Source organism: Pollicipes pollicipes, unplaced genomic scaffold, assembly GCF_011947565.3.
Source record: "Pollicipes pollicipes isolate AB1234 unplaced genomic scaffold, Ppol_2.1 Scaffold_5724;HRSCAF=6776_pilon_pilon_pilon, whole genome shotgun sequence".
Taxonomy (NCBI): Eukaryota; Metazoa; Arthropoda; class Thecostraca; order Pollicipedomorpha; family Pollicipedidae; genus Pollicipes; species Pollicipes pollicipes.
The window spans coordinates 8257972-8271118 of record NW_023596746.1 but is presented as its reverse complement, the minus strand read 5'-3'; the positions used below and the strand labels follow the sequence as shown (position 1 = coordinate 8271118).

Sequence of the window (13147 nt, the reverse complement as noted above, 5' to 3'; positions counted from 1 at the left end):
AAATCAAAGGCATTTTTCCACATTGCCTATACCAACACGTCTCTGCGTCATTCTGTGTGACGTCTCTACGTTGTTGGCAGCCTCGATGAGTCCTAAAATGCAACTAATTTATAGAGGCACGCGATGTATCACCCGGTGCCAGCACGCTCTTCGCACCCTCCCGTCTACAGCTGCGGTGTAGCAGCTGCAGCCTGGTAGCTACAGTCCGGTGCCGTACCGCTCGTACCGCGGTAAGGCCCGCCCGATGCCCGCACGCTTTTCGTACTCTCGCAGTCACAACTACGGTGCAGTGCCCGGTGCCCGCAAGCTCTTCGCACCCTCGCGTCCACAGCTACGATGCAGTGCTCGGTGTCCACGCGCTCTTCGCACCCTCGTGTCTACAGCTTAACAGCGCGATCTCACCCTTTGTGCAAGCAGCAGCCTCACCGTTTGTACAAACGCGAAGCACATGTATGCACACAAACCGTTGTCTTGGTTAACAAATCATGAATCCCTCGCGCCATACGGCTGCTCCCAGGCTCGGGCGATATCGCACAGCTGAGCTCTCGAATGCGATCTGTCAGCGGCGACTTTTTCCCGTGCCTCGGTACCGGTCCCATAGGTTCACTCGCAAGGAGCATCGAGTGTATATGTAGGACAGCACCATTATCCTGGTAGTGCTTTGAAAAAATCATTATTTCGCAGCGGTATCGAGTTGGCCTCACTTGCACCATAACGTACGCTATGCAAATAAATACAAGTGAAGCTGCGACACTTGGGTTTAATTCCGGTTCAGCCTACCTTGCAGAAGCGTTGCAAGCGTCTAGCGCGTTGGTCGCCTCGCCCGTACTGCCTTCCATCGGGCACGGCTGATCTGTACGACGACTCCTTCGCCTGAATGCTGTCAGCAAAGGTAATTTGTCACACACACAACTAGGCGCCACAACGCTGGAAAATCCATCACCAACACGAAGGCGAAATTGAGGCGGGCCGCCTGAGTGCGGGTCGTTCTGCGTCGGCTCAATGCAGCTGGAAGGGTTGAGCAGAGCTGAGGGAACGGACTGATCTGTTCGCGCCGCATTTCTGTCCCAACCTCAGCTGCTGATGCTGGCGAAGCGGCACGAACTGGTAGAACCGGCACATGCTGGGACTGGGCTCGATGCCAGCTTGGCAGGGAGACCGCCACTGTTCCTCTTCTGTCCCTCTGCTGTCGTCGTGGTCGCTGAGCTGTCGATGTCCGCTTATCCTGATGGAGCATATAGAAACAGAAAACCAAAACAGAAGCAGAAACAGACAGAAAGTGACGGCGGGCCTACAACACACAATGTTGCTTGGCAAATTGTTGACCTACCATCCTAAGAATCAGTTTGTGATGCAGAGTATGAGGTAGATGTCTACTTGTACTATTTCATCAGGCCCCTGGCCACCGTAGTGTTGAATTTGGCCTCGCCATGTGGTCATATGCCCCCATATTTGTTACAAACTGGCCATGATCTTTACTTTCACAAAACCCAGGCCTCAAGTGGTTGAAAAACTGAATAAAGCACAAAACCCCACCTACTTCGGAAATTATTTGAAGACCATGCCCATGACTGCTCTCTGTTCATATAAAGGACTTCTCTATCTACAATACACAACCAGAAACTACAAATGACCATTTGTAAAAATACAGTGTGCTAAATACATCGTTAATTACACCTTTCTGGGGAGATTCGATTGTCGGGTCCCCGGCTCCGGCCCACAACCATTTGTATACATCGGCGCCTCTAGGATGTGGTGCAGGTGAGAGCCATTGAAATAATTCAGTTACGTCGGTGACAGGTCACGCCTGCTGGGGGTCATCAGCGCCATGCCAAGTCTTCCTGGGGGGAGCATACATGCTTCCAGCAATGGCTTTGATCTAGACGAGTTTTGCGGTGATGAAAGCCAGATAGCCAGATCTATGAAGCTTAATGCCAGTCAATAGATGTCTATAACACGATTTGTAAATTCCGGGAATATTAATATGACCAAGAGAAAGCCTCCCTGCACCTGTCATAATCAGGTTCCTAGTACACTGGTCGCGGAGCGGTCACAATGTGTTATCAGTTATGGGCGCGAATGGCGTCAGATTATATACACCTTTGTGGTTGACGCAGTTGGCGGCGTAAGCCATTTGAACAAAAGTTAAAAGGTAGAAGGTTGAACATGTGCATCACGAGGCTACGTCACGTGTTGTGCTTTATGCTGTTGCGTTAACGCAACCTTGTTACAAAATGAGCGAGCAAGCAAGCAATGTCTGCTATGCCTAGGGCGCTCTTTGACAGAAGTCCCTGAGCTATATACTGCAGAGAGTAATCAAAATCTTAGTGCGTCTTTACGTCAGCTTCGTGCCACGTAAAACCAACATATTTGCACATATCTCCCCTTAAAATAGAGAAAATATAGAGTTCTGAAACATTCTGGTTTCACCATGATTTCATCATCCATTTCACAGGCATTCCGGTCAAGTGGCGCATTGCGGTTTTACCACGTGTTGTAAAAAGCAAAGCACATGAAAAACATATTTCTTTTCCTAAACGGAGGACCAGGGAGTCCAGTGGACGCTTTTTCCCGCGTGTGCGCCTGCCTGAAATATTATATTTTGAGCTCTTAAAAAGAATTCAAGAAAACTGTCATTACTGAGTATATCGAAAGCGTCCAAGCTAACTATGGGTGGAAGTGTTTCAAAGCACGTGGCAACATGCTATTAAGCGTTTGAAAAGTTTCCCCACTACGGTCGTCCCAAACTGTTTGCTCGAAACTTAGCGGAAGATTTGCTAAGCCATCCATACTAATCTGTGTATTTAGTTCTTAGGTATGATGAGATGGAATTGGGTTTGAAGATAACAAGGCTGTTCTTGCATGCTCGCACTGCCCTTTTCGCCGTGAAGGTCGGAAGTAGAGGACGTGAATGCCATAATGACCTGTTTCTGAATATTTGCGAGAGGAACGTCTTGCACGCTCAGATCACGCCCGGCATAACGCACGCAGCGAACGGTCTCTGAGAATCACGCGCAATGGACGATCTCACCCTCCCCCCTTTCGAAAACAGAAAGAGAAGAGGTAACCAAACTCACCGGGTAAGTAGGTTCTATAAATATCTACGTTGTATGAAAATCTCATGACCGAGACCAATGTCTTCAAGGTCAAATGAGGTTCAAATGGTAAAGCTGCAAGTTGCGTGGCTAGGCCTCCCATCCTTGTAAATATCCGCGATCGAGTACACCCGTACCGAAATGAAATGGGACTAAGCTATATTTCTGACATTGTTTACAATACAATACAGGTGTGACATTTGGCAGTTGATCTCTGGCCGTTCATAAATTAGAAGTTATTCTCTGTTATGTTAATGCGATTTCCGAAGGGAAAGTACAAAACTTTCACGAATTTTCGAATACTTATCGACTTTTGAGGACTTACACTGATCATAAACTTGCCCGCATCGGTCTCGGTCACTTAGCGTGATTTTGGCATTGTCATGCAAAAACAATGCTCAAGAAAAATATTGCCAGTAGTGTAAGGAACATTCCCTTTCTTGCGGACATCTCAGGGCCGCGCCAACGCCAATCGCCGCGCCCGGAAGCCGGGGCTATTGTTGACTGGGCTGGCTGTAATTTTTCAACTTTCCAGTAACTTGAATTTTCTTCACATGGAACGACGCGCTAAGACTTCAATTACAAGTTGACAAAAATATGAATAGATGGCCATTCATTCCGTATTACCCCTCCGGTTAATAACATTTATTTTAACCGGAGGGGTAGATTTCGACCAATCCCCCAGTTCGACGAAGACCCCTGCACAGGTCCAGGCTCCCTCGAGGTGCGGAGGAGTAGGTAGGGCGTATTTTAATCGGCGCACCGATTTATCTGATTCTCCACCATTGTATTTCATAGTCAAGCACTGACCAGGAGTATGGTCGAGTGGGTGCTCCTCTCCTGCATCGGGTCTCGGTCGACCAGAGCCGCTGTGTGACGTTCTGACGCGACCCGCGGCAGCTGACCATGCCCGGCCAACAGTAGCGGCGCTGTCCGCCGCTGCGCAGGCCCGCTGTCACCGCCCGGCGACCCTCCCACCCCACCGAGGTCAACCCCGCTCCAGGAGACACACACCTGTCACCCGGCCACTTTCAGCGTCCCCTCTTCCAGGGGTGTCCAACCCTCTGCTGTGAGGCGGAGCGACACGGTGTCTCAAGGAGCCCTTTTGTACATGTTCTCTCAGAGGAGATCGTAGTTGGTTGTGTATCGTAAGATCGCACTCAGCTTCAGGAGCGCCCGGCGCGCACCCGACGTGCGCCTGTCCACGGTGGGACCTGTTCGAAAGCTATGGCGGCTGGTCGCTGACGTGCCGCTTCGGATACGGCCGTTCGCAGCATGGCGTGCTGTGTGCGCGTGCAGCATTCCATGGCGCCCGAGACGCGACCGCAGGCACGGAGCACACCGGCGTGCGTCTCTGCGTTCCGCGCCCCACGTCCAGCCAGACGCCATTTGCGCGGAGCCGTCGCTGGTGCAACGTATCGGGTCGGGTCGGGCCGGGCCGGGCCGGCGCCACCCGGCGGCGCGGCGCGGCCGCCGCTCGACGGGCCGGCGCGTTGCTGGGCGGGCGGCGCCGGCCGGCCCCGCCGCGGCCGGCCGCGCGCGGCGCGACACAACCATCGATCGGGGCCAGCCGGGGCGGCGCGCGGCCTTGGCGCGAGCCGCGTCTCGTGCGGCCCCCGGTACCACGTGACCGGTGGTTCGCGCGCCGCCGAGTCGATAAAGCGCGCGCGCGGGCTGCGGCGCCGCCAGCCTGCGTGGCCGACTGCAGGCGCTACGCGGCGGAATGTGGCCGCGTCTGGCGCCGACAGTCGCGAGCTGGCGCTGCGCGCGAGCTGCCGCCCGCCCGGCGCCGGCCGCCAGTGGCGCGCCGCACCGCCCCACGCGCGGACAGGGCAGGCACGCCGTGCGGCCGTGGCCACGCCGAGTGATCGCGCCGCCCGTCTGACGCTGGCCTGGAGACCGCAGCCTCTGCGCCAAGCCGCCCGAACGCCGAGTGAAAATAAGCGAACTGGCCACTTCCTCCCGCTCGGAAATTGGCCGTGCCGCAGTGCCGCGAGCTGCGGGTGACGTGTGCGGTGCTCAGTCGCCGGATTGACTGCTATTGACGGCGGGTGACTGTCTGCGGTGCTTTTGCGAGCTGTGCCGGTCACCGGGCGCGTGCGGGTTCGAACTGGTGCCTGTCGGCTCCGTCGCGACGGGTCGGTGACGCGGCGCCGGTGGGTGGTGCGCCGGCCAGCGCGTCGCCGCCTGACCTCGGCCGTCTGGGCCGCGCCGCGCCGCGCGCCGGCGGCCTCCGACGCGCCCCCCTCCCCCGCCCCGCCGGCCGGCTGGCCGGCCCGTCCCCGCGCGCGGTCTGAGCGGGGCGCCAGTGGCGGCCGATGGAGGTGGTGCCGATCCTGCACGCCAGTCGGCCCGCCTACCAGGTGGCGCAGGTGCCGGCGCGGCGCCGGCGGCGTGGTCGACGGCGCCCCGTCGCCGTCGACTCGGCCGACCCGCGCGGTCGCAGTCACCTCTCGAACAAGACCGCCGAGGACCGCGTGCTCGAGTACGGCGCCGAGCTGTTCCGCAGCAGCGGCGAGCTGCTGCTCTGCCAGTTCTGCGACAAGCCGGTCGACCCACGCCGGCGCAGCTCGATCGAGTATCACCTGAAGAGCTTCTCGCACCAGCGCAAGGTGCGCTCGCTGACGGGCGAGGCGGGCAGCCCGGGCAGCGGGTCGGACAGTCCGGCGGCCGGCGACGAGCCGCAGCCGCTGCTGCTGGAGCCGGGCGCAGGTGAGAGACCACCGCCAAGGCGCGGGGGGGGGGGGGCTGAAACGTGACGCAGGCACGGCCGACACAGCACGACACGGCCGTGGGTGGGGAAGGCGGCGTGACGACAGTGGCAGTGGTCAAACCGGCTTCAATGTTCAAATTTTCACCACCCAAATTTCCAAGACTGAGACACCTGATACCATATGTCATGCGACACGTAAATAGTAAAACAATGCGTGCACCCTTCATCGGTTTTAAGATTCCACGAACCATCGCGATGGGAGAATCTGGATCCCTACACAACATGAGTACATAAATCAGCTTTGCCGCTTTTAGGATTTGAACCTGAATACAACATTGATTCATGAATCAAGTTCGGCTTTTTCCATTATTTTATTCGCTCATCATTTTTGCTTTACACGACTTCGCTTTTTCGACAGTTTGTTCTCTCATTGTTTGCTATGAAGTTGCCTGATGAAGAACGAACCTCAGTTCATGCCGGGATTGGGATGATCCACTGTTGACTGCTTTTTAACATGACGTAAGCCATCTAAGCCGCGTGATGTGATGTGCTGCACGACTCTATCCTAAATGGGTATCGCGAAAAAGTACACGCCCTCGTATTTCACTAGGAAAGACCCGACTAACATCGAGAGTCAAAAGAACGCTGTATACTAATTTGCGAGGGAGGGGTCCCGGACAGGGCCAGGACGAGAATTGCGGACAGGGCAAAGGAGAGCTCCCGGACAGGGGCGGGACGAGGGTCCCGAATAGGGCAAGGGAGAGCTCCCGGACAGGGCGAGAGCGAGGGTAACGGACGGGGCAAGGGAGAGCTCCCGGACAGGGCCAGGACGAGTGTCCCGGACAGGGCGGGGACGAGGATCCCGGACAAAAAGGGGAATGATAACAACCAAATGGAACAAGTTACACGAATACGTTCGAACGAAAGTAGTCGAAATGAATAAAGATCGACAGGGCTAAAAAAAAATGTAGGCAAAGCCGAAGGATTGGTAGTCGTCAGGGAGACAAGTCGAATAAAAAGAAAGTGTACGGACAAAGAGTCGAATTATATCAAAGTCAACAGGGAAAAAGTCGAGTCGAACAAAATCAAAAGACAAAAAGTCATAAAGATACAACTTAGGATGAAAGCCCAATCCGAACATGGCGAGAGGAACAAACGTCGACACTGGTAGAAAATCACCAATCGTTTCCAGTAACAAAGAGGTGTCAAGGATGAAAATGGAGTCGGAAAAAGTTGAAAGGGATAGAAGTCGACAGGAGTGACAGTCGGATTGCAAACCAATTTAAGAGACAGAAATGGACACGGGTAACCGTTGGCTGGAATAAAGTAACAAGCAGGTAGCCAAACCCAGGCGAGAGCGGTCTTGCCTCAGTATTGTGCGGCATGTAAACACTCCGCATTTTCTGGTGATAGGGCGGAGGAAAAGTTATTCCATGAATTGGACAGCACAACCTGGTGGTGGGCTCATGGTATTTGCAGCAAGCCATGATTAGCAGGTACCCTGGAACGAGGCCATCCGTGCCAACCATTCGGAAAAAAAATGTCAAAGAGGGGACGTAAGGCTAGGAGAGTCAATGCTTTGACGCCTGGCAGGAAAGGGGGTGCTGCTAACTGTACTCGGATGTACCCGTGGATTCAATGGGTTTCCCTGCCTCGCATACGTGGATCATGTGATTTGGACCCACCCTCGCTCATGCGGTGAACGATTCTGGCAGCAAGCCAGCATCCGAGCCTTCATGACCTAACCACGCGAACTGCGCGCTAAGGGTATCAGATGACCGATGTACGAAAGTGCCCTGATAATCCTTATCAATGTCCATGAAAATTCCTTTTCTTATTTTCTGGGACGTGGGCGCACAGCGGCGGCGTCCGTCGCAAATTCTTTTTTTTTCCTTAATCCTGGTGCTGAACAGACACGTGCCTGGTTCGCAGTGTAAATCCTGGTTTCACTTCCAGTTCCGGAAACGAGATTTTGATCCTCTGCTCCAGTTTGCTACTTCCTAGGCCTAACTTCCCTGCTCCTGTATCCTGTCGGTTGTTTTGCAAAGAGCACCCTGATTCCTGGTTTTCACTGGTTCCTCAAAAGTATGGGTTCCTGGCTCCCTCCGGTTTCTTCATAAGCCATACAACCCAGGTAGTGGTTCCTACTGGCTTTCCACAAACATCAGACCCTGGTCCCCTGCTTCCCGCCATTTCTTACACAAACATCAGACCCTGGTCCCCTGCTTCCCGCCATTTCTTACACAAACATCAGACCCTGACTCATGGTACTCACTGCTGTTTTGGTTCTGATTGGGGGCATTCCACGACAAATCGACGGGTCGAAGGGTCAGTTTTACACCGCCATCCCTCGGATTGTGATAAAACTGGATCTGTGGGCTTCAGGGGCGCTGAAGACGCCTGCAGTATTTTTAGATCTCTCAGTTGAGCGTCTTTGGAGTTACAGTCTCCGGCATTTTGTGTTGTTAGGTCGAAGGGCTACCTTCGGCGGTGATTTTTTTTCACTGAATGAAAGAAAATTACATCAACCTACATGCCAAAAATATTCTAAAAACCTTCCAGACTACGTGTGTGTCGTGGCTGGAATCATCGCAAATGAAATATTCGTGGTGGCATTATGAGTATTTGAAATGAATGCAGAACCACTTTCCTACGCGATTTTGAGCTTTTCTCATTTGCATGTAAAGCGTAGTATTCAGGAAGCGTTGTAAGCGTCAAAAAGCGTAGTATTTGCCCCATAGTCCAAAAATAAAAAAGTTGGTTATCGGCTTGGGCGACATGGAAACAAAGTCACGGTAAAAGACTACGCCTCATTCGCTCCACCCGCCGTCGGCCGCGGGCGCATTGACCTCCCGCGCCTCTCTCCACACAGCCGGCGGAAAATGGGCGCATTTTGAGAAAACACTAAGCTTAATAACACGATGGTTCGTATACACGTGGAAGTCGACTCAGTGACTCGGTCTAAGTCACTCTGCGCCTACGTCACTCAGTCCAAGTCATAGTGCGCCAGTGGCTCAGCCTAGGTCACTCTTACTCACCAAAAGTCTTCAAATCAAGCAACCGCTACTTCCCTCCCAACGCCTAAATCTAACACGCGGACAGTGACAGTCTGAGCACTCATTGGGGTCACTCTGTGAACATCCAGTGTCCCTTTGACAGTCATGGCCGTGGCCCAGCTGATGTTAAGCTAATCTTCTGCCCGAAGTACTTCTGCTTTTGGTACGAAGAAGCATGCCGTCCGCACATTAGCCTTGCCCTGCAAGAACTGGTACAGCTTCTCAGCAGAGCGGATATGATGGAAATGGAGGCGCCTCTGGCTGGCACTGGCAGCAACCCTTCTTCAGGTCCCCCAACTCCGTCGCAAGAGTTCTTCCCATGGGACATGGCAACGTAATGCCAATCATACTTCACGATAGTCCTCCTCCCAGGGGCCTTTGGGCGCCGGTAGTGTAGTGGTTAACGCGTCTGCGTTAACCACTGCGCGTCTGGGAGACCAGAGGTACGGGGTTCGATTCCTCAAGGTGCCCGCCCCTCTTCCCAGGGTGAGAGGCGGGCGACGCCACATGGCCTCAGCACCTGGGTGCGTTGTAAAGCCCCAAAATAACAACAACAGGAACAGTTTTCCTCAAGAAAACAAATGTGCAAGTAATTAAACCTGTAGTGCGCGGCTGGTGCGTCTTGGAAGTAATACACTTTTCCATATTTGAAACGACGCTTTTCGCCTCCGGTAAAAGGTACTGGAGAGATGTATGGACCGCAAAGTGCTATGTGTCATCGCTTTTGACAGCGGGCAATAGCTTTTATGTGTGAGCCGTCCAGATTCTGGCCAATATACCACGAAAGGATGCAGCGTCCATTGCATGGCATCCCAACGAAACTGCTGAACTTCGTCTGGTACGACCAAAGTGTAGCTTTCTGAAAAGTCTAGAATCATTAAAGCTTCGTTTTCGGACAGTCGTGTAAAATTCGTCACAATTTGGGGGTCAATTTGACCCTCCTGAGATCTCAGGAAATAAGAGTTTTAGACGCCAAATTCATTGGGCGTGATGGCCTGTACGTGAACTCACTGGTTGCAAAGCTTAAGATTCCTAGGTAATGACATTTAGGTCAGATAAGGTCAAATAAAGTCAAGCTCCGGGTTGGTGTCCAAAGTGGCCCCAAGTAAACCTAGATACCTGTTGTAATCAAAAGGTTGCATGCTCATTTAAACTCAATGACCTTTTTTGACCTTTCGAAGGTAATGGTGACCAAATCATCAGGTGTTGACCCGGGCTACTTTAGTCAGTGACCTATTTTGACCTTTAAAAAAATAATGGAAGATCATGCGGTTCCTGTTATCAACAAATTTGAAGTAAGCACCAGAAACCACTTCATGCAGCCAAGCCTCATAGTAATAAGACAGGTTGGTTTTGGCCTTGGTCTGACCTTCATATCCGATCTTTGGTCAATAAAATTTGTTCATTCAGTTGTTGTGCTGCCTGAGAAAGCATCTCAGAGATGTATGGTTTCTTCTAGCACTCCATTGTTGCATCAGATTGAACGATGCCTTAGAAATTGACATCGCTGAATCCATGGGCCAACCTGGACTTGCCGTCAGTCAGCGACCTTACAAGGTGCATCTGACTGTTTTATTTCAGACGATCCTCCGTCCAATTGTCTACAGCTATGTACAGTTTGGCGCGGCCACGCTGCGTGGTTTGGAAACCGTTCCGGAAACATGCTTGGGGGGATCGAATCACCCGGACACCTGAGCGCGTGTTTATCGCGACGATCGCACGCCATCGCAAGCGCGGACAATTCTCACACTCCAGCATCATGCAGGATGATGTTCATAAGGACGCATCATACATTCTTATGAACGTCCCACGCGGCGTTACTCGGTAGGCCCTTTTAAGTGACATCTTGCAGGCCAAGAGATCCAACCACCAACTTCGCGTTCTGGTGATTACAGCGCACGTGAGCGGCGTGATTGCGACTGCTTGGCACCGGGACGCAGCGTTCGCGGAATAGTAACCTCGTGTTTGTATATGTTTTTATCTAGGCAGTGCTTCCAGCTTTCGTAACATTTATTACGTTAGCATTTTGAAGAAATCGTGTGATGCAAACATCGCAGAACGCACCTGTTGGAAAAATCAAGGCAAATAAATCATATTGTTTTAATAGAAGTGAGCAGAGATTCCAGTGAGATTTGTCCCGCAGGAGTGGCTACTTCGAATCGAAATCCTAAGGTATTCAGTAGGATTTCGAGGAAACTTGCATTACCAATCAAATCGGGTATGTCTGATCGAAATAATCGAGTACAAAAAGGTGGCATGCTCCCTTTAAGCCACGCGGTGTACTCGTTTTGATCTCCCCAAATGGAACGGCACGACAAGGTTGTTCGAGCGTTTCATTGTTGCGAGGCACTGTCTATACAGCCACGCGCTCCACTCGCACAGCAGGCACTGCCTCAAGGCTCTTATTGGCTCTTATCTACTTGGGCTTTTGTCTGACTGAGTCGCCCCACATGAACGAGAGACCAAACCATCTGCGCAGTGCGCGCTCACCTCCCCCTGCTCCAGTTAACCCGGCCCCAACAGTACACATGAGGGGGGAGGGCAGCCGGCTGCGGCGCTGCGCCGCACGCCCAGTCTTCGTGCGCTACACTTGATTCGTCGTTGCGTAGACCATGTCTTTCCAGGCAGATAAACACGTTTTTTGTTTTTCGTCTCGTGAAATAGACTGAACTTTTAACATGCTGTTAATTAAAATAACAATGTTACATAAGGGAATCGTTCTTCGTGCCTTTCAAAAGTTCACAATGTCCCGGTTATTATTCTGCAATGGCAATTTCAAGAGTAGCATGCAGCTCTTCAGGACAGTTTTCAGATTATTTTGACATATATGTTTGCCAAATTATCTTTCAAGCAAGTGGAAAAATCGCCACCAAAGGTAGCTCTGTTACCGCGCAGCTCGAAATTGCCGTAGGCCATGACTCCGAAACGGTGGAACTGCGAGATTGAAAAAGTTCACCAACGACTTCAGCGCTGCTGGCAACACCTTTGACCAGTTTAATCATAATCCGAGGGATGACGGTGTAAGACACTTGTCGATTTGTCGTGGAAATGTCCCATTGGTGAAGTTTTTCAATCACTCATCCTCGTCGGCTTTTGTCCACTTCAGTTTTGTTTCGATTCAGCTTCTAGTCCTGTTGGCTTTGTATGGGATGTCCCAAAAATGAGGATGAATCCTTTAAAATTCGCCACACATGAAAACGGCCTGATTAAAACAAAATCTGAAGGCGTTGTAATCTCTGATATAACAGTCTCTCGTAATCTCTCGCAATCTAAAATCTGGGAGATTCTTTCAACATCAAAGTATGTATTTCTAACCACCACGTATGTACCTAACAGCATCTGAAAGAGCTAAGCCTAAGCCTGCCCTCACAAGTCGGAAACTTCTGTTGCAAACCTCTTCTACAGGGTGTTTTTCCCCCGACCCACTGCGACCAGGAAATGCATTCTGGGTTTGGTGTGAAAGGTTCAGGAGCACGGCCTGTGCTCGATGTCCCCAGAGCTGGCAGGCCATCGCCTCGATCTGGGAACGGCATCGATCTGGCGAAGATGTCGGTGGAGGTTTACCCCAGACTCCTGTCGCCGGGTCTCTCAAAAGACCTGAATATGGAAGGCGGCAGTCAGCCGAATTTTGAGGGAGTGTCTCAGCATCCATGCATACAAACCACACGTTCAGAGCACCCTAAGCGAGGATGACAACGCCGCGAGCGTTCAAGTGTGTCAGTGGTTAAGGATGAGATGAGCCAGAACGGCGAGGGGATTAAGCACATCTGGTGCGCAGGTGAGCGCCGTTTTGTCCCTACGGCTCTGTGAACAACTTGATAACGCGACTGGAGCAGCAGCTACCTCGATGGCCACACAATGGAGCAGAAGCCAACAGCAAAAGGTGCTCAACATGGGTCGCTATGAGCTCACAAAGCATCACCTGGCGTTTTGGTTCGAGAGCGGCGATGTAGATGCCTTGACGCTGACCCAAATCCGTTGCTGCGGGGCCATCCGGAGCTTTGGCTTCTGCATTTGTGGTCGCACGAGCTCGCTTATCTTCGGTGTGGTTACAGCGAGATGGCACTCCATCGCACGCAACGACTGCAAGAAGACTCCTTCTCTGGGGACCTTTGGGGGAAGAGTCGTCTCACTCACGACTGACAACATCTGGGTGCCTCACCGGCCGGATCCTAGTCGTCTGAACCTTTTCTATGAGGTCGCGAGATGGACCAGGTTTTTGAGAAGATACCAAGGACAATGCAACACCTAAAGACGGCTGTGGGGGAGGCCATAGTATCTAT

The 13147-nt window shown here is 52.3% G+C and overlaps 1 protein-coding gene across 1 annotated transcript in view; it reads left to right on the top strand.

Moving 5' to 3' along the window:
• The first annotated feature begins 1750 nt into the window (after window positions 1-1750).
• LOC119102439 (uncharacterized) overlaps window positions 1751-13147 on the top strand; it is a 42899-nt gene continuing 31502 nt past the window's right edge. The window contains exons 1-2 of the mRNA XM_037225802.1: window positions 1751-1761; window positions 5542-5707. Coding sequence (XP_037081697.1) covers window positions 1751-1761; window positions 5542-5707 — 177 coding nt within the window. The remainder of the gene's footprint in view (window positions 1762-5541; window positions 5708-13147) is intronic.